Source organism: Lagenorhynchus albirostris, chromosome X (genome assembly GCF_949774975.1).
Source record: "Lagenorhynchus albirostris chromosome X, mLagAlb1.1, whole genome shotgun sequence".
Classification (NCBI taxonomy): Eukaryota; Metazoa; Chordata; class Mammalia; order Artiodactyla; family Delphinidae; genus Lagenorhynchus; species Lagenorhynchus albirostris.
The window spans coordinates 4,092,987-4,116,839 of NC_083116.1; the positions used below are offsets into that span (position 1 = coordinate 4,092,987).

General features: G+C 41.2%; 1 protein-coding gene across 7 annotated transcripts in view; it reads right to left on the reverse strand.

Annotated features, from left to right (window-relative positions):
* MTM1 (myotubularin 1) overlaps positions 1-23,853 on the reverse strand; it is a 97,356-nt gene that overhangs the window by 7,325 nt on the left and 66,178 nt on the right. For 6 of the 7 annotated variants that reach the window (XM_060138146.1, XM_060138150.1, XM_060138147.1 and 3 more), the window contains 8 exons: positions 22,785-22,868; positions 20,401-20,550; positions 15,581-15,769; positions 11,604-11,789; positions 8,260-8,466; positions 7,092-7,184; positions 6,366-6,479; positions 1,361-1,537 (listed from right to left, as the gene is read on the reverse strand). In XM_060138146.1, the coding sequence (XP_059994129.1) occupies positions 1,361-1,537; positions 6,366-6,479; positions 7,092-7,184; positions 8,260-8,466; positions 11,604-11,789; positions 15,581-15,769; positions 20,401-20,550; positions 22,785-22,868 (1,200 nt within the window). The remainder of the gene's footprint in view (positions 1-1,360; positions 1,538-6,365; positions 6,480-7,091; positions 7,185-8,259; positions 8,467-11,603; positions 11,790-15,580; positions 15,770-20,400; positions 20,551-22,784; positions 22,869-23,853) is intronic. The other variant, XM_060138149.1, reaches the window with a different exon arrangement.

Sequence of the window (23,853 nt, forward strand, 5' to 3'; positions counted from 1 at the left end):
TGCAAGTAGAGAAAGCCCGCGTGCAGCAACGAAGACCCAACACAGCCAAAAATAATAAATTAATTAAATTAATTTAAAAAGTAAATGGTTTAGTAATTAACAATTTTTAACTAAAGTTGTGTTTAAAAGCAAGTGTCACGGATGAATGGATAAAGAAGATGTGGCACATATATACAATGGAATATTACTCCGCCATAAAAAGAAACGAAATTGAGTTATTTGTAGTGAGGTGGATGGACCTAGAGTCTGTCATACAGAGTGAAGTAAGTCAGAAAGAGAAAAACAAATACCGTATGCTAACACATATATATGGAATCTAAAAAAAAATGGTTATGAAGAACCTAGGGGCAGGATGGGAATAAAGACGCAGATCTACTAGAGAATGGACTTGAGGACACAGGGAAGGGGAAGGGTAAGCTGGGACGGAGCGAGAGAGTGGCATGGACATATATACACTACCAAATGTAAAAGAGATAGCTAGTGGGAAGCAGCCACATAGCACAGGGAGATCAGCTCGGTGCTTTGTGACCACCTAGAGGGGTGGGATAGGGAGGGTGAGAGGGAGGGAGACACAAGAGGGAAGAGATACGGGAACATATGTATATGTATAACTGATTCACTTTGTTATAAAGCAGAAACTAACACACCATTGTAAAGCAATTATACTCCAATAAAGATGTTTAAAAAAACCCATTAAAAACAGATGCTTAGTCAATAAAATAGTTGAGCCAAGTGGACTCAAAAAATAAAAAAATGAAAGCAAGTGTCACTTTTTAGTCTGCTATTTTTCCTTTCGTAATATTTTTGAAAAGCCACAAAAAAGAACGAAATAATGCCATTTGCAGCAACATGGATGGACCCAGAGATTGTCCATACTGAGTGAAATAAGACACAGAAAGACAAATATCATATGATATAGCTTGTAAGTGGAATCTTAAAAAAGGGTATAAACGAACTTAGTTACAAAACAGAAGTAGAGTCACAGATGTAGAAAATAAACTTATGGTCACCAGGGGGAAAGGTGGGGGGAGGGATAAACTGGGAGACTGGGAGTGACATATACACACTACTATATATAAAGTAGATAACTAATAAAGACCTACTGTATAGCACAGGGAACTCTGCTCAGTACTCTGTGATGGCCTATATGGGAAAAGAATCTAAAAAAGAGTGGATACAGGTATATGTATAACAGATACACTTTGCTGTACACCTGAAACTAACACTACATTGTAGATCAACTATACCCCAATAAAAATTTAAAATAAAATAAAAATAAAAACGTACTACATAACATTATTTAAGTCCAGAAGTGGTACTCAGTCGACATCACTATAGTTCACGATGCTACTTCACTTACTTGTTGCTTGATTCTGGGGTTCCATCTAATGTAGTAATTCACCCAAAGTTCCAAGTGACGCATACTGGCAACTGGATATAAAACTCGATTGATTTCTTTAGTGTAGAAGGGATTTTTGAATTTGTCTTTATTACTGTTTATCAGCGACCATAAAGAAACAGTTCTTTCTGTAACTTTCTAGAGGAAAGAGAAAGTAGAAAGCCTAAGTAAAAACACACCCTGGTACACAAACCATTTTGCAGGTTGCGGCGATGCAGCTGAGCATCAACTTGAATCACACATGTACATTATCCCCATAATAGCTCAAAAAGCCTTCTGCACCTGCGAGTGCCGAGCACCACTTCCCAATATTTGCATAGATAATGGCTTGAGAGCCACTGTTTCTGCCTGAAGAGAGAGGGGAAGGATGCTCTAACATTAAATGCAACTCACTGACCTAAGAAGACTATTCCTGGCTAGGGAAAACATTTATGAACAGATGGGCAGTACGCTCTTTTGAATTCAGCAGCAAGAAAAATTATCATAAGATCTCGCTGACTTTTTCCATTTTTGTGTTTGTTAGAACTACAAAATCTCAACCTGTATCTACTTGACAGCAGGCATCTAGACAAAGCGCTATGTTAATCAAACATCCAGCTGTTTAATGCATCATGCCAGTATCCAGATATCTGAAACACGTGTATAACTGACTTCACTGAATCTTCAATTTTCAGTCTGGTGTCCATCATCTCATACAGATATTCACATCTTCACTGTTTTTTAATTATAGATTTTTACCCATTTTGATCCTAAGTAGAGGAAAATCAAAACTTGGGAAATAAAAGTACAAATATTAAAATTACTGAAGGCAGAATTGGAAACTCTTCCTAGTAATGACATCAAGAAGAAAGGACCAGTAAGCTAAAACTGGAAGCTGAAAAGAACAGCTTGAAATAGTGACTGAAGAAATTTTTTGAACATACACGTTTCGTGAATGTGAACGGTAATAATAGCAGCATAATTTTGCCTTCCTTGGGATCCACCTAAAACTTCACTTGTCCCTTTCTGATTCCACAGTCTACACTGCCTTGTGTTTATTGGCATGCTTGTTTTTATTTTTATACATACACACAGTTGATTTAAAGTCAAACAGCTTGACAAGGTTTGTTATGAAAAAAGTAGTCTCTCACCTTTCTCCCCCAAGCAACTGTGTTTGATTTTTAAAATTGATTTGGTTATTTGGTACTTACCTCCACCCCCGTGAGAAACACCCTTTTCTTGTTACTTGTTGACTATAAAGTTACAGGCATTAACTGCTGACACTGCCACAGCGAGAACGTTCCTCCCCATCCTGCTGTGCTCACACCTTCTACCCTGCCTCAGACCCCCAGTTTACAGCGTTGCTCTGGTTAGATCCATGTTTAGGGTTTAGATTGCTATGACTCAGCAAATGCTATTCCCAGGTAAGTCATGTCTTTTCTACTCTGATTTCTTTTCCTGTTCAATTTCTGTTTTTGTTTTCCTTTAATTTAACAGCTGTCTATTCTGCTTGCTTACTTCTCTTGGCATCTATCACTCATTCAACCCCAAACTCTTCCTCCAATGTCTTTAAAACTCTGATCAGGACACTCAGCACATCTGGAGTCCCCAGGTGCATCCTGGGAGGAAGGAGCTGCCCCGGCCGCCCCCGCGCCATGCACCCAGCTCTCGTTCAGGAAGTCTCTTCTGTTTCGCCCTCTGAGGCTTCCCTCTGGCCTCTCTGTGCTGGAGCTCCTAGCTTCCTGAACTCCATGCAGTCTTCTTTCTTGATGCCACGTGTGTCTGAGGACACGTTTGGTCTACTTCACATCTGGTTGACAGTTGGGTGGCGAGAGGATTCTAGGTTGAAACCATTTTCCTTTAAAATTCGGAAGGCAATGCTCCGCTGACTTCTACTTTCCAATACTGCTGCTGAAGAATTCAGTCTTCCTTATTTCTGTTTCTTTGCAAATAACCTACTCTTCTTCTCTTTGGGAGCCTGATCTCCTAGTTTTCTTATCTCCATTTCCTACCTGTCTCTATGCCCTACTTTTTGGGAGACTTTCACCCTCATCTTACAACTCTTCTGCTGAATTTTAGATTTCTATTGATAGCACATTTTTTTAAATTAATTAATTTCTTTTTGGCTGTGTTGGGTCTTTGTTGCTGCGTGCAGGCTTTCTCTAGTTGTGGTGAGTGGGGGCTACTCTTTGTTGCTGCGCACCAGCTTCTCATTGCGGTGGCTTCTCTTGTTGCAGAGCACGGGCTCTAGACACAAGGGCTTCAGTAGTTGTAGTGCACGGGCTTAGTTGCTCCGCGGCATGTGGGATCCTCCCCGTCCAGGGCTCAAACCCGTGTTCCCTGCATTGGCAGGTGGATTCTTAACCACTGCACCACCAGGGAAGTCCCTTATAGCATGTTTTTAATTTCAAGTTTTCTTATCTCTAAACGTTCTTTCTAAATAATATCCTGTTATTATTTCATGGTACCAATATTTTCCTATCTTTCTTGGGATATTAACTGATAGCTTCCTGTCTAGGTTTCTCCCCACCCTACATGGTAACTATTTTCTCCACGCTGTTTTATTTCCCTCCTGCTTGTTGCTATTATGTAAGCTCTGAAGTCATGCGGCTTGGCAACTTGAGCTTCACCATGGGGAACCCTAGCTGTTGGTAATCTTCAGGTCCTTCTTCTTGGGCTAGTCAGTTTCTCTAGAGATGATTCCTTCTTTTTTTTTTTTTTCCAAATTGAAGTGTCGTTCACGTACCATAAAATTCACCATTTTAAAGTCTACAATTCACTGGCTTTCAGTACTTTCCCAATGTTGTCCAACTGCCACCTCTATGAAGCTCTAAGACATTTTCATCATCCCCAAGGGAAACCCTGTACACATTAAGAAGTCACTCCCCATTCTCCCCTCCCTCCAGCCCGTCAACCACAAATCTGCTTTCTGTCTCTATGGACTTGTTTTTCTGGAAGTTTCATATAGATGAAATCATACAATATGTGCCTTTTTTGTGTCTGGTTCCTTTCACTTAGCATGTTTTCAAGGTTCATCCATTTGTGGCATGGCTCAGAACGTCATTCCTTTTGATGGCTGAATAATATTCCACTGAATGGATAGACCACATTTAGTTCATCTATTCATCAGCTGATGGACAGTGGGGTTGTTGACGTCTTTTAGCTATTCTGAGTAGGGCTGCCGTGAACATCTGTGTCTAAGTTTTTGTTTCAACCCCTGTTTTCATTCCTCTTGGGTACATGCCACTAGCAACATCCAAGGGTTCCATTTCCTCCCCATCCTTGCCAACAGGCTCTCACCTGAAAGATAAGGACCTGCTGCCAGAATGCTGGGAGTGAGCAGGCGGCATGGGCTGGGCCTTTCACAGACCAGCTCTTCCCATTCACCTCATCCCCTGAGGACACTCAGGTCCCCAGCCCGGATACCTACTCTCACCCTCTCTCGAGAAGAAACCTCTGTCCTTAACTCCAGAGACAAGTGGAGGTGATCTGGGGAAGCTACCTGCTCATTCTAAACAGACCCTCAGGTTATCTTTTTTGTTTTTTCCCTTCAGGTTATCGTACCCTTCCCTCTTTGTCCCACACGCTGGTACACCCTTGCCCCAGAACCCCTGAGTCATATGGGGTTGCTGTGATGCAAAGTGGCCTGGTTCTTGGCTTCCCCACTGCTGGTTTGTGAGTCACTTTTCTCAAGTAAAGTTATTTCCCACTTATCTACTTAGTTTCCAGCTTCCAAGTTTGTTGCTGTGTCTCCTTCCTTATTTCCCCCTGTTCTTGTGGGTTTATGCCTTTTAAAAAAAAATTTCCCTTATTGACATTTTTATGGCATTTTGGGAGGGTGACCTTGCATGCCTTTAACAGCCATTCCTACTCTAATAGCTAAGATATGGAAGCAACCTAACTGTCCATCAACAGATGACTGGATAAAGAAGATGTGCTAGGGGCTTCCCTGGTGGCACAGTGGTTAAGAATCCACCTGCCAATGCAGGGGACACGGGTTCGATCCCTGGCCCGGTAAGATCCCACATGCCGTGGAGCAACGAAGCCTGTGCGCCACAACTACTGAGCCTGCACTCTAGAGCTGGTGAGCCACAACTACTGAGTCCGCGTGCCACAACTACTAAAGCCCGCGCACCTAGAGCCTGTGCTCCGCAACAAGAGAAGCCACTGCAATGAGAAGCCCGTGCACTGCAATGAAGAGTAGCCCCCGCTCGCCACAACTAGAGAAAAGCCCGCATGCAGCAACGAAGACTCAATGCAGCCAAAAATAAAATAAATAAAAATAAATTTAAAAAAAAGAAGAAGATGTGCTATGTATATACAATGGAATATTACTCAGCCATTAAAGAATGAAATAATGCCATTTGCAGCAACACGGATGGACCTGGAGGGTATTATACTAAGTGAAATAAGTCAGACAGAGAATGACAAATACTGTATGTGTCCACTTATGTGAGGAATCTATAAAGCAAAAGTGAGCAAATGTAACAAAACAGAAACAGACTCACCAATATAGAGAACGAACTAGTGGTTACTAGCGGGGAGAGGGAAGGTGGGAGGGGCAAGATAGGGGTGGGGGATTAAGACGTACAAACTACTAGGTATAAAATAAACAAGCTATAAGGATATGTAGCACAGGGAAATATAGCTGTTATTTTGTAATAACTTTAAATGGAGTATAATCTATAAAACTATTGAATCACTGTGTTGTACACCTGAAACTTATACAATATTGTAATCATCTATACCTCAACAAAAAAGTCATTCCTACTCCCTGAAGGCAAAGTCAATGTCTTACCCCTGAAATAAACACGATACACTCAATAACCCCTGGTTGAAGTGAAAACGCCCAAGCTTGGGGTACAGAATGAGAAACTTTGCATTAACCACAAACCAAGCTATCAAATTCTTTGTTATTTCACAGCAGACTAAACACGTTTTGGTGAGTCTTTAGCTAAAAAGATGTTAAAGATGTTAAAACACTCACCTGTTTCTCTCGAGCGGACTCACAGTTGTATAAGAAAGTACCAAAGCGGCAACTGTACAGATGATCCAAAATTATAATCAAAAACCGTTCATTGAACTCAAAAGCTGTAGGGAACTAGACGAAAACAAACAAGCAAACAACGCATGAAAACTTGGGGCTGATCTCACACAGAGCCGAAAAGAGGTGCATAAATGCTCCAGGAGGACAGCTGAGGCTGTGGTCTGCAGCGTGCTACAGCTCACCTGTTGGTGCTTTGCACAGGGCTGAAGAGCTTAACTGAGCGTCAAGTAAAGGAACAAAGAGGGAAAAAGGGAAAATAAGCCCATTTTCTGGGCTCTCCTGAGCATACAGGACACACAGGATGGTTTAATTATTTACGGTAGTCTAAGGTAGCAGACTCGCCTACACACAAATGCCAGTGTAGGATGAACTGGAAAAGACGACTTGCTATTGTCAATTATGCGGCTCCTCCACCAGCAGAGAGAGTACAGTTAAATAGTAAAATTTTAAAACGTTATTATGAAAAATCCCAGTCGATATACATAGTAGTGAGAATAAAAAAAGTGAACCCCGTGTACCCATCACCCGGCTTCAACAGTTATCCGCACGTGGCCAAACTTGTTGCATCTCTATCCCTACCCTGTGTTACTCTGAGGCAAATCCCAGATATGACATCAAAATATTTCAACATTAAGTCAGATGTATTTTCATCCTAATATCTCTTACCTGTTTTGACATCTGCCATACACAATCAACAAACTGGAGAAAAATAGGAGATCGGTCAGCGTCGGCGTGGTTTTTATCGCCATGACCTATTCTCTGAAAGGAAGTGATGATTTGTTTTAATCTCTGGGTACAAAACTGAGGAAGCATATTACTCACAAAGTGTGACAATCACAACTCGGCAATCTGCATTCTAAACGCCAAGCTTCCCAGAGAGTGAATAGTATTTTTTTTTCCCATGGCAATACAGAAAATAACGTATGGTTTCAAAATAATGGAAATTAAGTATATAAACTTCTATAATATATCAATACAAACTGAGAAAGCATCATGATGCTATGTGAACGTGACAACTATTTTATCCGATTGGAATTTTGTACAAGTCGTGGGCAGCTGCAGGTAGAGTTAAGTTACCAGTTGCTAAGGGACCAATCCCAAAGTTTCAAGTCTTGAAACCATGTCCAAAAGGGTGTGATTATTATAATTAAAAGTTCTTTAAAAAAAAGGTTCTTTCTCAAAAACAAGACAAAAACCTCACCATTTATTCATTTACTAAACAATGACTCTTTCTACTTGACGATGCTATTCACACTACTTGTGAAATTCAGATGAAGGCTACAAGGCTACACAGCAGTGCTTCTGAAACTGTCTATGGATTCTCTTCATGAGAACCATGTGGGGAACTTGTTCAAAATGCTTATTCAAAGGGTGCCTGGAAACAAGACACCCTTTTAATAGGAAATTTAATTTTAATAGGCTCTTTAGGAAAATAGGAAATATGAATTTTAATAGGTTCTTTTGGTTTTCAAAATGTCTATCAGAGAATAGTAAAAGCCTCAACAAAAAGTCTAGCATTTCTACAAAATATTTGGCTCTAATAGTTATAATATTAGTTGAGAAAGGAGTATCTTCCTTCTTTTGCACAATTTCAATTTAAACACTTTTTGTATTACTTTCAAGCGAAACTATTAATAGTGCAGATGGACAAACATGTCTCCTAAAAAGACTGGCTAAACCCAAGGCGTCACACATTTTCAAACCTGCAGAGTGTTTTTCATTACACTCCTCAGATTTTCTTTTTAAAAGGAAATCACTGGTTTCACAAATTGTTTTTTTAATCCCAGATGGTGGTGATCAGACATTTAAAAAACTAGCTTTATTGTTTACTTACAGATGCGAATTTGTGTCCAAAACTGATCCATTCTTTTTGGACCAATATTTCAAAGCCCTCGATGCTCCGGTAATAACTGTCCAACATCAGCATGGCCAGGGATGTCAGCTGGGCAGTCCTGTCCCATCCGTCGCTGCAGTGCACCACCACCGAGCTCTTCCCTGAAGAAACCCTGTCTGCGACCTGGATGGCTCCCGTCAAAACGAGCTGCCAAAGAAAAACATGCGAGTCAGTAGCGAGCTGGAAGGGACTGCTTGAATTTGAACTGATAGCTTTTAGCCCTAGTTAAAGTTCGTTTTAAAATACTATTAATGTCTAGAACAGAAAGAGTTCTGAAAACGGAAGGCCAGAAGCTGCAGGGTCTGTTGCTTTTCCTCTAAAGAAACTGCCTTCGAATGCAAGTAGGTATTAAAAAACAAGACAAATACACGAAAACCAAACCGCATTTCAAGCTTTCTTTCACATATGTGATTGTACGAGTTCACTAGGGCTGTCGTAACAAAGTCACACAGACTGGGTGGCTTAAATGACAGAAATGTATTATCTCCCAGTTCTGGAGGCTGGAAGCCCAAGATCAAGGTGTGGGCAGGGTCACGCTCCCTCTGAAGGCTCTAGGGAAGGACCTGATCCAGGCCCATCTCAAAGCTTCTGGTAGTTCCTTGCCTTCTGGCAGCATAACTCCAATCTTCAGATGGTATTTTCCCTGAGCATGTATCTGTGTCCAAATTTCCCCTTTTCATAAGGACACCAGCCTTATCGAATGAAGGGTCCACCCTGCTCCAGTCAGACCTCATCTTAACCAATCACATCTGCAGTGACCCTGTTTGCAAATAAGGTCACACCCTAAGGTACTGGGGGTCAGGACGTCAACATATAAACTTTGGGAGGACACAATGCAACCAATAACAGTGATCACGTTAGAAAAATCACCGGCCCAAGAGGTCCAGTCTAGACCTTAAAGGCATGATACAATGGAAATCACCTTCTGGCCTTTAAATCGACAAGATATGAACCCTTATGTGGCTCATAAATTGCGGAATCCTCACCTGAAGATAAACTGACAGCCTCTAGTAGAAATCTGAGACCTAGCAGTGACTAAATGTATGCGTACGAAGAGCTACTGCTCTGATGGCATTTTTTGATGATTTAAGTATTTACAGAAGTACACTTTACAAACAGTAGAATTTACCTGTAAGTGTACACTTCGATATGGTTTAATACACTTATACAGTTTTGCGGCCATCACCACCATCCAGTGGCAGAGCAGTTCTATTACCCAAGATAGTTCCGGGTGCCAATCCCTGTTCCCACCCTCAGCCCCAGACAACCAATGATTTGCTTTCTGTCTCTACAGTTTTGCCTTTACTAGAAATTTCACAGAAATGGAATTCTACAGTAGCTGGTCTTTTATGCCTGGCTTCTTTCACTCAGCATAATGTTTTCGAGGTTCATCCATGTTGTAGCCTGTACTGGTTAGGCTCCATGACCAAAGGGCTGGGTTTGAAACCTCATTCTATTTTTAACATGTCTCACCTTGAGCCAATCACATAACTGTGGTTCTTTTCTTGCTCAAGTGAGGAGTGAATGGTACCCCCAACCAGTATATTCACCTTTTCAGACCTGTGTAGTTATTTCCTTTAAAAAATTAAACACACCTATGCAGTGGTTAAGAATCCATCTGCCAATGCAGGGGACACAGGTTCGAGCCCTGGTCCAGGAAGATCCCACATGCCGCGGAGCAACTAAGCCCGTGAGCCACAACTACTGAGCCCACACGCTGCAATTAGTGAAGCCTGTGAGCTCTACAGCCCGTGCTCTGCAACAAGAGAAGTGACCGCAATGAGAAGCCCGCGCACCGCAACAAAGAGCAGCCCCCGCTCACCACAAGTAGAGAAAGCCCGCGCGCAGCAACAAAGACCCAAAGCAGCCAAAAAATAAATTAATAATAATAAAAAAAATTTAAACCCACCTAAACTGTACCTTTTTGCTTTGTCTACAAAAGCCCTTGAAGAGCCATTCTCAAAATCTACAGAAAAGTTATAAAGGTACTACAGAAGGTTCCCATATACTCGACCCAATTTCCCCTATTATTGACATCTTAGAATAGTATGGTCCATCTGTCACAACTATGAACCAATATAGATATATTATTAAATTATTAATAAACTTAATTTTAATGAAGGCCATGCTTTATTCAGATTTCCTTAGTTTTTACCTAATGTTCTCTTATTCTAGTCCAGAATCCTATCCACGATACCATATTACATTTAGTTGTCACAATTAGATTTTTTGCAATTCATTTTTGAGGATGATAAACTATGAAAAAAACCCCGAAAGTTCGAGAGACTGACTAAAATTATAACTCCTGTCAAGTTGGAAAATAAATTTTGACTAGAAAACACTCTATCTTCAGACTCCACCTATTTAAGGTTGGCTTTTTGTTTGTTTATAGAACTAAATGGTGGCTTCTAAAATTGTTAGTTCCCTCACATAACTTCAAGTACTTTTTTTTTAAATTATTATTTATTTTATCTATTTATTTTTGGCTGTGTTGGGTCTTTGTTGCTGCGCATGGGCTTTCTCTAGTTGCAGCGAGCGGGGGCTACTCTTCGTTGCGGTGCATGGGCTTCTCATTGCAGTGGCTTCTCTTGTTGTGGAGCATGGGCTCTAGGCGTGCAGGCTTCAGTAGTTGTGGCACAAGGGCTCAGTAGTTGTGACTCATGGGCTCTAGAACGCAGGCTCAGTAGTTGTGGCACACGGGCTTAGTTGCTCCACGGCATGTGGGATCTTCCCGGGCCAGGGATCGAACCTCTGTCCCCTGCATTGGCAGGCGGATTCTTAACCACTGCGCCACGAGGGAAGTCCCAACTTCAAGTACTTTTAAAAGAATGGAGGTTTTTGATGCCTCTATCAAGATGAAGGATTGAATATAATAAAAACACAAAACTCATTCTTTAAACAAAGTCAATTTGAGGTAAGTTTCAATAAAAACAATTGCTCTAGGTTCTTGAGGGTCATACCCAGTAATGGTTCAATAATAAATTATCTACTCCTAAATGAACCTGGGTGAAAGCCTCAACTACTTGCTATTGACGAGTTGGAAAGTGACATCTCTACAAACTCTAAAAAATATTCTGGAGATAATATTGTGAAATCTTTAATTTAGGTAAGCAAATTGTAAAGAAACACAAAATTGTCAAATGTAGAGCTACATACAACAAATATTTTCTCTCTCGCTGTTCAGTTTTTTTTTAAATTTAAGGAATCAAAAAAATTTCCTGATCCACTAAACCATTACTTTCTTTTTTATATATGTGTATCTTTTTTCAAAAAAATATACTTGCCTTGATATGTTCCAACCAGTGAGTAGATTCTAAACTGGACAACCAGTGGGATTCTTCCACATTAGGATAAACAATGTCTTTGACTTTCTTCAAAGATTCCCGCATGACATGAATGTTATGAATGTCTAAGAAGAAAAGTTCGGCGTTATGATACGCATCATCACTTTCATATCCTCCTCCTGTCGCCTAAGAAACAATGAGATACACAAAACAGTAAGTTGGGTTTTCTATTGCTTCAGTAACTTACACAAATATTTCAAAGGTTATTGGTCCTCCAAATCTCAACCTAAAAACTTGCAACTTAGATACGATAATTGATGTGACCCGACTTCCTATCTGATGCTAGGCGTCAACAACATTAGTCACACTTTGAGCTAGGGAAAAAAGACGGTGAGTTGGCAATTTCCGGAGGATCTGTATTTGTGAGAAAAAATCATTTTCAAAATGTTCTATAATTACTAGCTCTTCTTCTGGATCTGGAAAGGCAAGAGCAGGTTCTGAATGGTCGTTGTCTTCCATCGGATTTTAACAGTACTCTTCAGGGGCAGGCTCCCATGGGACTGGACGGGCTAGAGGAAAACGACAGGCTTTGGAGACAGATAGACCCAGGTCGATAGCTCAGTTTCAGCCCCTCTTTGCTGTGTGATCTGGGGCAAGGCACTTAACCTCTCTGCGCCTCAACGCTGTCTCCTGTAGAACAGGGGATAATACTACCTAGGTCTCATAAGATTAAAAGGAGCCAGGCTCTATAACAGCTAACACCAGCCACCATTTAATGATACTGTGATTCTTGCTTTACATAATTTTATCTAACTCTTACAGCAATGCTGCAAGACAGGTATTACTAACTGCATTTTGAAAATGAGAAGAGATGCTATTTAACTACACCCAAAGTCAGAGGTAAGCAGCAGAATTTAAGTCATCTGACTTCACAGCCTGAACCTTTTCTAGTGCCCCATGACTGTCTGTGTGCTATGCAAACACCAGGACAGTGCTGCACGTGGTGGGCCCTGGAGGGACAAAAGGTTTCAAGCGGGGACGAGATGGCTACCACCTGCCGTGGCGCCTACCAGCATCCACCCGCTAGGCTGGGCGTCACTTCCCTTTCACAGGGTCGTGAAGATGCCTCTTTTCCACGAAGACAAAAAGAAACACTCCGGCTTTGTTTAGGAACCTGGCTGCATTCTGCTTAATGCTTTAAAATGCCATGGAACGTGTGGCCTCCGGCCTTTTAAGAAAAAGTTAAATTATTCGGGGACCTTCGAAGAAAGCAAGCTGAAATGGAAGGATGCTAATTAACATCATAAAAACATATGAATATGTAAACTCACCAGTAAAGGTAAGTAAACAGTCAAAGCCAAGTTGCACTATCTCGGCAGTGTCCGCAGGTAAAGGACAGACAAGCGGCATGCCTGCCATTGCCACGGAATACCTCTTCTCTTTTCATTTACAATTGAAGGAATATAAACTTGCAGCTCGGGACAGAAGGGCCAATACATCCTATGGTTTTTTTCCGGGGTTAGTCACAGAGAAGGTTTCCTGCAGTAGAAGTAAGGCTACCACTTGAACTTCAAACCTGGAGACCTATGTACAAGCCAGAGGCCTTGATCTCCAGAGACTCTAGGTAAGAAATTGTATTTTATTTAGACGGAAATGTGTTTTTAAAGCTTGCTACAAATGGCATCAGTAGTAAGTAGACAATAAACGTTCACTTTGTTTTTAAATAGTTATCAGCTAATGAATCCATACACAAATGGGTCATATTCCCCTCTCCTTGGTTACCCCTACCTCAGGGAATAACACCTTGCAGCTGCCATCAGAGGTCACAACAGAGGTGCACCTATCCCCCTGGCAGTCACTGTTGTGAACTGGATCTGCAAGCCTCTCACAGGAGGACACACGTTACCCTCCCACGGACATGTGACCTGTTTCTCTGTACATGTGGTTTGTAAACAGTTAGTGATTTTCAAAGACATTCCTAACTCTGGAGTTTCTTTCGTAGATCACTGAAGATGACAGGAGGAAAAAGTAATAATTCATTGCCAAAGTTTCTGCCAAAAACAGACATTAACACAGTCCTGCTTTAATTCATCACAGGCTGCTGGATCTTATCTGCCTCTAGGTTTCCTTTGTTTGTTTTTTTCTTTAATTTAAAATGGTGCAATGTTGCTTGTTACATACAGGGCTGTAAATTTCTAAATATCCACAAGGGCAGAACAATTAGGTCCAAAGAGGAGAGAATTCAGAAGGGTAAAAATCAATCAGTCAAGCATAGACTAAGTTCCCAAAAGTTCAAATTCCACATCTCTGATTAGTTTTGAAGTTTTCTTTTCAGTTCTCTTCAACAAAAAAGAACCACCCATGTTACCTAGTACAACCACGTACACAGCCTGTTGCTATGGATACAGATGACTAGGAAGACACAGTCGAGGGAGGAGGGGAACCTGAGTGTGTTTTTTTAGAGAATGATGCACAGATCTTTCAAGCCTAGGTTTTTTTGCTTAATTTTTTCCTTCCCTTCATTCCTAAATGGACTAGAAACACAGGCATATTTCCTGAGTGTTAAAAAGGCATTCAAGAATTCTACTGCTACAACAATGAGCTTTAGAGTTAATACAATAAAGTTATTCATTTTATACATTTTATATACTTAAAAAAATTCTTTCTAAATACCCCATTTTAATGTTATACGATATCTGTTTCAGGCTAAATGTATACATGGAAATACTTCATTTTATACATGTATTCAACTCTGAATTATACCTGAAGGATAGCAGGAACAGAAATATAAAGGTAAGGATAATACAACAAGATATTCATATTTAGACTTAATTTCCTAAATGTTGTGTTACATTTCCTAACCTATTTATCGATTTCACTACCTGATTGCTTTACAAATAATTTCAATATCATTTTCGTCTTGTAAAACAAAACCAACTGCAGTAACAAATACCGGGTCCAAAAGTAAATGTGTAAGGTGCACAATCTGTGTGCAAATAATTATGAGTGGAGCCCCACACACACGCCTGTGCAGACAGACATCACAGGGTCCATTTAGGAAGCTACTGAAACTATCTGAGCTGCTTGAGGACTTGTTTTGCTTTCAGGTTCTTGTCTTGTGCTCTGAATAATTGAAGATGCCAGATAAATGACCTTGGGATAAGCAAAATATTCAAGATGATGAAATTTAAGCCTACATCTGACAAGAAGCCATACGTCTGAAAGGTGGAATGGGGCAGGCCCACTGTGAATACTTATAAGTGACAGCTGGCAATGGGAGAGGGAAAGGGAAAAAAAAAACAAAAAGGTTAAACTGAATGTCAAAGGTATTTCTGAATCTTGGGCCCTGTAGTGCAGGGGCAAACAGCCTTCCACCTTGAGCATCTGCTGAGGAGTCCTGCAGGCAACACTGCCTTGTCATTCAACTTTAGGGGCAGTCTGCATACTCTACTTAAGAAGGCCAAGACGACCCTTGAGACAGATTTCTTTGAAAATATTACCATTATGTGTATAACTGTAAAACTCACATACATGGATCTACTCATTTCTTGGATTGTCTCATATAAATGAGAACACACACTTCTGAGTATGGTGAAGAGAATGCTTAGATAAAGCTACAAATTTAGGATTTTAACAATTACAGCTTCCCACAATCCTCACAGATGCCTCACTAGTGTACACACTGAGAATCACTGTCAACAGCCTGAAGAGCTCCAAAGAGATTCTCTTTCCCAAGTTCACTACAGCTCTAGACTTCTACTTTACCTAAAGCTTATTTTCATTTGGCTTTAATGTATTCAACTTTTAAGATATGTTTTGTGATTAAAACTACTTTCTACCTTCAGTGAACTCGTTTTCCTCTTTAAGCGAAGTTTAATTTAAACCCACATGTTGATACGCCATGGCAACAACCTTCAGGTAAAACACTGCACACTGTACGTAAGGCAAGTTTCTACCATGTCATTAAATATACTTACCTTGTTGGCCACTGCATTTACATTGGGTCTAGCATCATAGATTGTGAGTTTGTTAATTTGTCTATTCGTCTCCCTGATGACGTCGAGATATTTCTCATCATCTTTATTTCGTTTACCACTCATACCAACAAGAGGCTGACTACAACGCATGATGACCGTCTTGTTTTCTGGATGAATCCATGACAGCACCTACGGTTGGTTCAGAAATTTTAAGCTATCGAGAAAGAACCAAATGTCAAAACAATTAAAACTATAAAAAAAAGAGAGCACTAACAATCAGGATGAAGTGAATCTCATTTTGCTGAAACGGGATGCTTGTTCACCTGCCATTTCCACGTGTGCCCAGAAACACACATTTAACGATGATGACTATTCAGAGCCAACGAGAATAACCAGTTGCTTTACTAGTCTTTTCTTAATTCGCACCACATCTAAAAACATTAAATGCTTACCTAAAAACAGTTACATCACTTAAAGGAAACAGAAAGCTTCAGATATTTTATTTCAGTCCTGTAGCTTGCACTGGATTTGTCATCACCCAGAAACAGCTTTAGCAAAAGGTGAGAGGTAAAGAAAACCACCCCTGGTACCTCACACCTGCAGGTCATTTGCCAACACTCTCAACTCTAGAGTCTAACACAGGGGCTTGAAAACCCAAAGGAAGCAAACAGGATCTCAGGACAGCCAAAGAGCTGCCAGAGTCTCCACAATGAAGCTAGGACGCCCGCCTCCTGGGAGAGCTCTGAGCCTTTACTCAGAATCAACCTTCTCCAATTTTACACACAAGCCCAGCACACTTGCTACCTGGTCTCTCAGTTCATAGCACCTGAGAAACAAGACCTGCAAAAGGAAGCTAAAAATGTAATACAGCAAAAGCTACAGAACTGTCCACTTTCAATGAATGAATGGTTTCATAGATGAATTCTATCTCAATAAAGCTGTTAGAAGAGAAAAATAAAATAAAACTAACAGAAGCTGGAAGGTAAGTGTGGTGGCTGAGTTCACAGCCTCTGTAGCGTCCTTTCCCTCTTTCATCAAATGTGGAGCCACGTGACAGCATGATGCTACTGGGAGGATGAATGGAGAATGCATGTACCCAGCACAGTGTATGAAAACCCATGAAAAGCAGACACAACCCCAGAAGCACAAGTGTTCGAGCTCACTTAATACAAGGCCAAGTACACTGTCATCTTTGAAGTCACCTCCCCACTATGGCAAATGACGAGCAATGATGTTCATAAAAATCACTGTGCATAGTAATGACAACACGTCACTGAGAAAAGATTATATAATACGAATGAATACTCATTCAATTTAGTCTCTGTGCCTGCCAGGGCCCAGTCAAAACACCACTGTGGCCCCCAACTAAGACTCCAAAGGCTCAGGCCTGGGAGGCCTGGGCACAAGTGCTGGCCTCCCTCAACCTCCACTTTCTAATCTACAACATGGAGGTGAGACCTGCCCTGCCCGCCTCCTATGGCTTTGCCTCCAAGAGGGAAAAGACGTGAGATGCCTTTTAAGTATCTATGTATTTTTAATTTTTTTTAGGTTTATTGACATATACTTGACCTATAACACTATGTAAATTTAAGGTCTACAACATGTTGATTTGATATAAGATCACTCTTTTTTTTTAATTTTATCTATCTATTTATTTAGTTATTTATGGCTGCGTTGGGTTTTCGTTGCTGCACGCAGGCTTTCTCTAGTTGTGGCGAGCGGGGGCTACTCTTCGTTGCAGTGCACAGGCTTCTCACTGCGGTGGTTTCTCTTGTTGCGGAGCACAGGCTCTGGGCATGTGGGCTTCAGCAGTGGAGGCGTGCGGGCTTCAGTAGTTGTGGCATGTGGGCTTCAGTAGTTGTGGCACACGGGCTCAGTAGCTGTGGCTTGCAGGCTCTAGAGCGCTGGCTCAGTAGTTGTGGCGCACAGGCTTAGTTGCTCCACGGCACGTGGGATCTTCCCGGACCAGGGATCGAACCCGTGTCCCCTGCATTGGCAGGCAGATTCTTAACCACTGCACCACCAGGGAACTCCCCACTCTTTTTTGGAGGGGCCGCGCTGGGCAGCTTGTGGGATCTTAGTTCCCCAACACAGGGCTAGAACCTGGGCCCTCGGCAGTGAAAGCGTGGAGTCATAACCACTTGACCACCAGGGAATTCCCAATATGAGATCACTTTTAAAAGAGCAAATCGCTGCACATACAAGACAGTTATTATTTGATAAAGACCCTCATCAAGTTTTAAATTTAAATCAGGTCATATGCAAGAAACGGCCCTGTTCCCCGCATGCCCTCCATTCTTCTGCCCTTCTTCTCTCTGCTTGGGAGATTTAAGACTGGAATCACCAGGCCATGTTAAGAAATGCTATTGTTACGAGTTGTTTCACCTCTTACCTGCTTTTTCTTTTGGGATCTCAACTACCTTTATAAAAAGGATGCTTGCCATACAGATGACCAGGTACAAGTAATGCAAATATCACAACATCAACTACCGTGAGTGCTTTTAAAGTATATGCTACTATATCAGGTTATTCTTTTTGAAGTTAATATGTAGAAGCCATAAATAATTAAGGATGTACACAAATATTTGGCCACCAAAAGATGTTTATCACAGCACTGTTTATAATAGGAATAGAAAACTGACTGACAGTTTTCTGTCAATCTATACAGTACATCTACACACCGGCACATGAAACAGACAGTCATCGGTGTAGAAAAAGCAGACTGAGACATAAACCACAGAATAATTTTCTTTTTTCCAAATAAAAATATGTATGCATAGAAGGAAGTCTGGAAGCACATAACTGTGGTTCTCACTAGGTGGCAGTCTCCTTTAGCCTTACCAGTATTTTTATAAATGTCTAAAATAAATATGTATTACTTATATGTTAAAGAATTCGATAACATTAAGACCAACCTGTTTGAGAACAAAGGAGTATGTATCCATTAATGGGAACACTAATACATGTGGATCATTTTGTTATTCAGTGATATTTTATAATACTCTGCATCTTATTTATGGACAACATAACAAGACTGCTTTCTCATCAATGCTTTTTGTATCTTTATATGTTTTTTTTTAAAAAAGAACTGAATATCAAATATTAATGATTTCATATCAAAAGCAAATACATTTCCTGGGTTATAGTCAAGAGTCAGGTGATTAGAAGGTATATCACAAAGAGTACATTATCTATTATTAGATATTATATATATATATTTTTCGGTACGCGGGCCTCTCACTGTTGTGGCCTCTCCCGTTGCAGAGCACAGGCTCCGGACGCGTAGGCTCAGCGGCCATGGCTCACAGGCCCAGCCGCTCTGCGGCATGTGGGATCTTCCCGGACCGGGGCACGAACCCGTGTCCCCTGCATCGGCAGGCGGACTCTCAACCACTGCGCCACCAGGGAAGCCCTATTATTAGATATTATTAAGCATGGTAATCTATAAAAGATAGAGAAGTGATGGAGAGCTTAGCCTTAGTTTTTTTAAGGAAAAATAAATGCAAATTGGCCATCACAAAGTAAGAAGGATCAATAAAATGGCTAAGTAAAAAGCTAAGCATTCTATTTGCTCTACGGTGGGCTCCCATTCACTCAGAACAGGGGGAACAACTGGATCAAGACGGCAGCCTGAGCACAGTGGGCTGGGTTCAGTTGTTTCATTTCCTCTCCTACCCCCAATCCCGTGAAATTCACACACACACACACACACGCGCGCGCGCGCATACACACACAGTAGATGTTCAATAAATATTAATTGAATGAAGGAGTGAACAAAGTCAATTCACACTATCCTAGCCCAGTTCTCCTGCGGGTGAGGCACGGATTAGCAAGACAGCTAGCCAGGGCAGGGGTCGAGCACGAGAGGAGCGAAATGGTAATTCTAGCTTCATCAGCACAGTATTCTCGCAAAAGGAGCCAAAGAACATACTTTCAAGTATAATATATATAGTGAAGATATGAAAGGACACTCGTGCTTAGCGAAGCAAGTGCATTAAAAAAGTTACAATTCATATTATGTTGATAGCATAACGAAAGTTTCACACAAATATCCTTTTAGGGACAAAAATGTCTAGACTTGGAAGTTAAAGGCAACGTGACATTAAATCTTAATTGTTCAACCCTTGTTTTTCAAAATCAAACCAAAACAAAATAAGACAATGTACTTATTATGACATGCCCTGGAAATTAACAGAGGGGAAAAATTCTCTAAATTTTTAGCCAACAAGATTTATGGACACAGAGTAGACAGGGTGACTCGTACATAAATATTTAAGAACCAAAGACTAATTTATGAACTAGGTCCAGTGATACCGTAAATATAGTTTGGGATAGTCTGCACCTGAGCCCAGGCTGCTAATGGTATGAAGGCAGCTTACAAACGTGATGAGGATAGACAAATCCTAATAAAGGTGGTAGTAAAGGCCTATACTCATAGGCTCCATAACATAGGCTAGTGCATGGTTTCCAGCATAACTCAACCGACATTACCCAGAGCCTAATGCCTGTCAGTTATTGTGCTACGAAGACACAAGCCACAGGGACCCTGTCCTTCCTTCTTCCTTTCCACCTGGCGTTACCTGTACCCTCTCCTGTATAAGAATTACTTGAGTTCATTCTCTGTCCTTGATCGCGAGCTCCTGGAAGGCAGGTGACGTCTTACTTCTTTCCCCATTTGGCCTGCTGCTTTGCACTCAGAGGACACTTGATAATTATTTGTGTGACTGAAATTCCAAAAGAGTGTTTCTCTGAATCATTTGACTACTGTTCTCATGGAAGAAAAGGCACTCCTTACAGAAAACATTAATTGCAGTACTCACTGGAATTCGATTTCGGGATCTAAAAGCTGCAACTCTCCTGAGATCATCATCTGAGGCGCGATATGGAACCACCAAGAGAGCCGGGTAAGTGTCGCACAGTTCATAGCACTTATTAATAAAAGTGATTCTCCAATGGTGATTGGGCAAGCCCTGCAGGAAAAAAGGAAGTCCACGTCAGCACTGATGCTTTCATCTCTGGATCTGGCCTTGGATGGGTCTCCTTTCTTCTTTCGAGCAGAATGTGCGTGTGCCTCTGACAGCGGGGTAGTAACGGTGTACTGATTTATAGTAAGGGAGGCAGATCGATCGATAATCCAGACAATGTAAGAACACAAGACAAAACACTGGCGGGTTCCAGAATTCTAACTATCGCTGGTAAATACAAATTCTCTTGAACTTGAGATCTTCCTTGATTTCATGTCAGACTTTTCTCTACTACTTGTACAATAAAGAGAAACCCAAGTTCCTCCCCGACCCGTGCAAACCGCCCCACGCCCTAAAGAAAAGTACACTGTGTAATCTTCATCTGTGTCTGATTGAGGGTAAAAAAGCAATCAGGCCAATTCCACTCCCCAGTCGCTTCAACCTGCTCCAAAGTAGAAAGAGGCTGAGCTTATGAAGACATTCACAGAAGGGAAGTAAGGAAAACCCCTCTGGGGAGGCTCATTTCGCCACCTCCTGAGAGTTTCTTCAATCAAGTGGTTTGGGATGGGTGATTGCTCTATGGGCTGTGTGAGAAATACACTCATCTGCATTCTAAGCAGACTGCTAGTGTGACACGGAAGACACCTCCCATCCTATCGCCTACCCACAAAATTGTAGCTACTGTGGACAAGGTCCAGAGGTGGTGGAATAACTCTCTCCCCATGCTCACAAACACACAAGTACACACACAAAAGTGAGCCATGTGGGTGCTTGCTCTGGGGACGCAAATAGTACCTCATCTTTACGTCTGGCCCTATAGAGCTCGGGCCAGACAGATGAGTCGGATGTCGAGTCCAATTAGAGAGTTACAAGTCCCATCAGAAAGGTATAAGAAAAAAAGATGGAATATAATGGCATTCTAGAACTAAATACCTTCAAGAGTTCATATATGCATGCAAGCTTAAAAACAGGAAGCCCTAAAAAGTAAGTCTTAATATTGTCAATAACACTCAAAAACTAAGGTGCAAATATTTTAATACATAACACTACAGAGGTCTCCAAAACATGCAAGATGTTTTCATGGTCCCTCTTCTGCCTCCACAACTGACCTGGAATAGAGGTTATTAAAATGAGAGGTACACACAGCCTTCAAAAACTCAACAAACTAAATCTGAGTTCTGGAAGCAACAGGACATACTACCGCATACACGTGCCCTAGAGATAAATTCCCACACCCACATCCCTGAGCACCGAATCTTCTTATGAACAGAGGCAAGCCACTGATCAAGACTAAACGGGTCACCACAGAGCACTGAGTAGAGCTCCCTGTGCTATAGCTGATTTACTTTGCTGTACAGCAGACACTAACACAACATTGTAACATAACTATACTCCAATAAAAATTAATTTAAAAAAGAAAAAGGCTAAACCGGGAAGTCAACCCAGGTGCCTGGTAGTGGAAGTGGTGGCTAGAAGGTTCTTCTCAAGTCTAGGGTTCTACGATTTTACTTTACATTCACTGGGCTTGATTTGATTCTCAAACCTCATTCAACAAAACTTCCCAATTACTTTATGAGCTTTGTAGAACGAGAATTATGAAAAACCTCATCACAAAACTCCTAACTGTCCTATGATTTGGTTACAGCAGAGGTCAAAGTGTAGCTGTTGCAGAGAGACCTTTGCCCCGAACAGCAACAACACACGAAGCCTCCCGCTTTATTATTGCAAGTAAACATGCATGTGGGTGAAGTTTACTAAGACAGCAGTAAAGGCAATTCTCATACACATTCATCAAAGCATTCTTGGAAAAGTCATTACAGGAAAACAGTTCTAATTCATTTGAATCTTTAAACTGAAATGAATATAACAGAAATCTAACTGCCAGTAATACTTAGGCTCCCAAATACATACATCATGACATCAACTCCTGAGTAGTAAGGTACAGAAGTCTGGCTTCTCTAGACTCTGAGTATTTGATTCATTTCATGGACAACAATATAATGGATGTTCTTCGCGTAGCGGAAGGAAAGAGAACTTAGCCATGCAGCCTCTAGTGCAGCTTGAACATGGCCCTGGGACGAGCCTGTAGGTTCCACAGTACTAGAATGAGCCATATTATACCACTGCCAGGAAAAATTTATTTAGCAAGGGTGTTACTGATACTCAAAGAGCGTGACTGATGGCATATCATCACCAGGCAGGTTTGAGATTCCCCACATCTACAGTATCTACTGACTTACCTGCCTTCTGTATTCTTCAACTGGATTATAAACCATCCATCCATCCACGTCAAACTTTTCTTCATTTAAAAATGCAAATATTGGCTAGAAAAGGCAAAAAAAAGAGAAAGAATTTCAAGTTCAGTGTAAAGGAACTAATACTCTATTAATACTACATCCTTTGATTTTTTTTTTTTTTACTAGATTTGCCTACCATGAAATCACAACCCCAACTGAGACTTTTAAGCAAGAAATAACAGTGAAAAATTTAGACTAGACTTACACTACCTTCTATCTTGATTAACAATTGTATACTTTTGAGACCGCAATTTTCTATGGCTACAAACATCTCTTTTGGTGTTTTTTTTTTAAATGCTGCTGCACAAAACTCAGATTTCCAGACCCAAAAATGCCTATCAGTTTTAAGCAGTATTAGCAATCGACGGGTAAAAGACACTAAAATATAAAAGAAAAAGAAAGGCAATGATTATTAAATAGTGCAACTGTCTCAAAAGGGACCAGTGGTGTGTTAATCCATTAAGAAAGTGACAGAACGTTAAGAAAATTCTTAATTAACTGTTCTCTGTGAATTCGGAATCAATGCCCTGATCTCTGAAACAACAGGCCTCAGGCCTCTCACCTCTTCTCTATGCTCACTCTCAAGGTGACACTGATGAATTTCAGGGCTTTGAATACCATCCATACCCTGGCGACTCCTAAATATCTATCGCCCTCCAGCCCCACTGTGATCTGCAGACTTGGCCACTGCCGCCGGAGGACTGCAACGTTCACAACTCCTCCCAGTCTCCCCATTTCAGCAGATGACAGCGCCATCCTTCACACTGATTGAACCCAAAACCTTAGCATTATCCTCATCACCTCACTGCTGCCACCCTGGTGCAAGGCTCTGCCATCTCCACTTGGATTATAATAACACCTCCTAACTGGTCCTCTGCTTTCATCTTTACCTCTAAAGTCAGAGTAATTGTGTCACAACCTAAGCCAGGTCAAATCCTTCCCTTGCCCCAAATCCTCCTGTGGCTTTCCATCTCACTTTGGGTAAAAGTGGAAGTACTTGCCACCTGGCTAT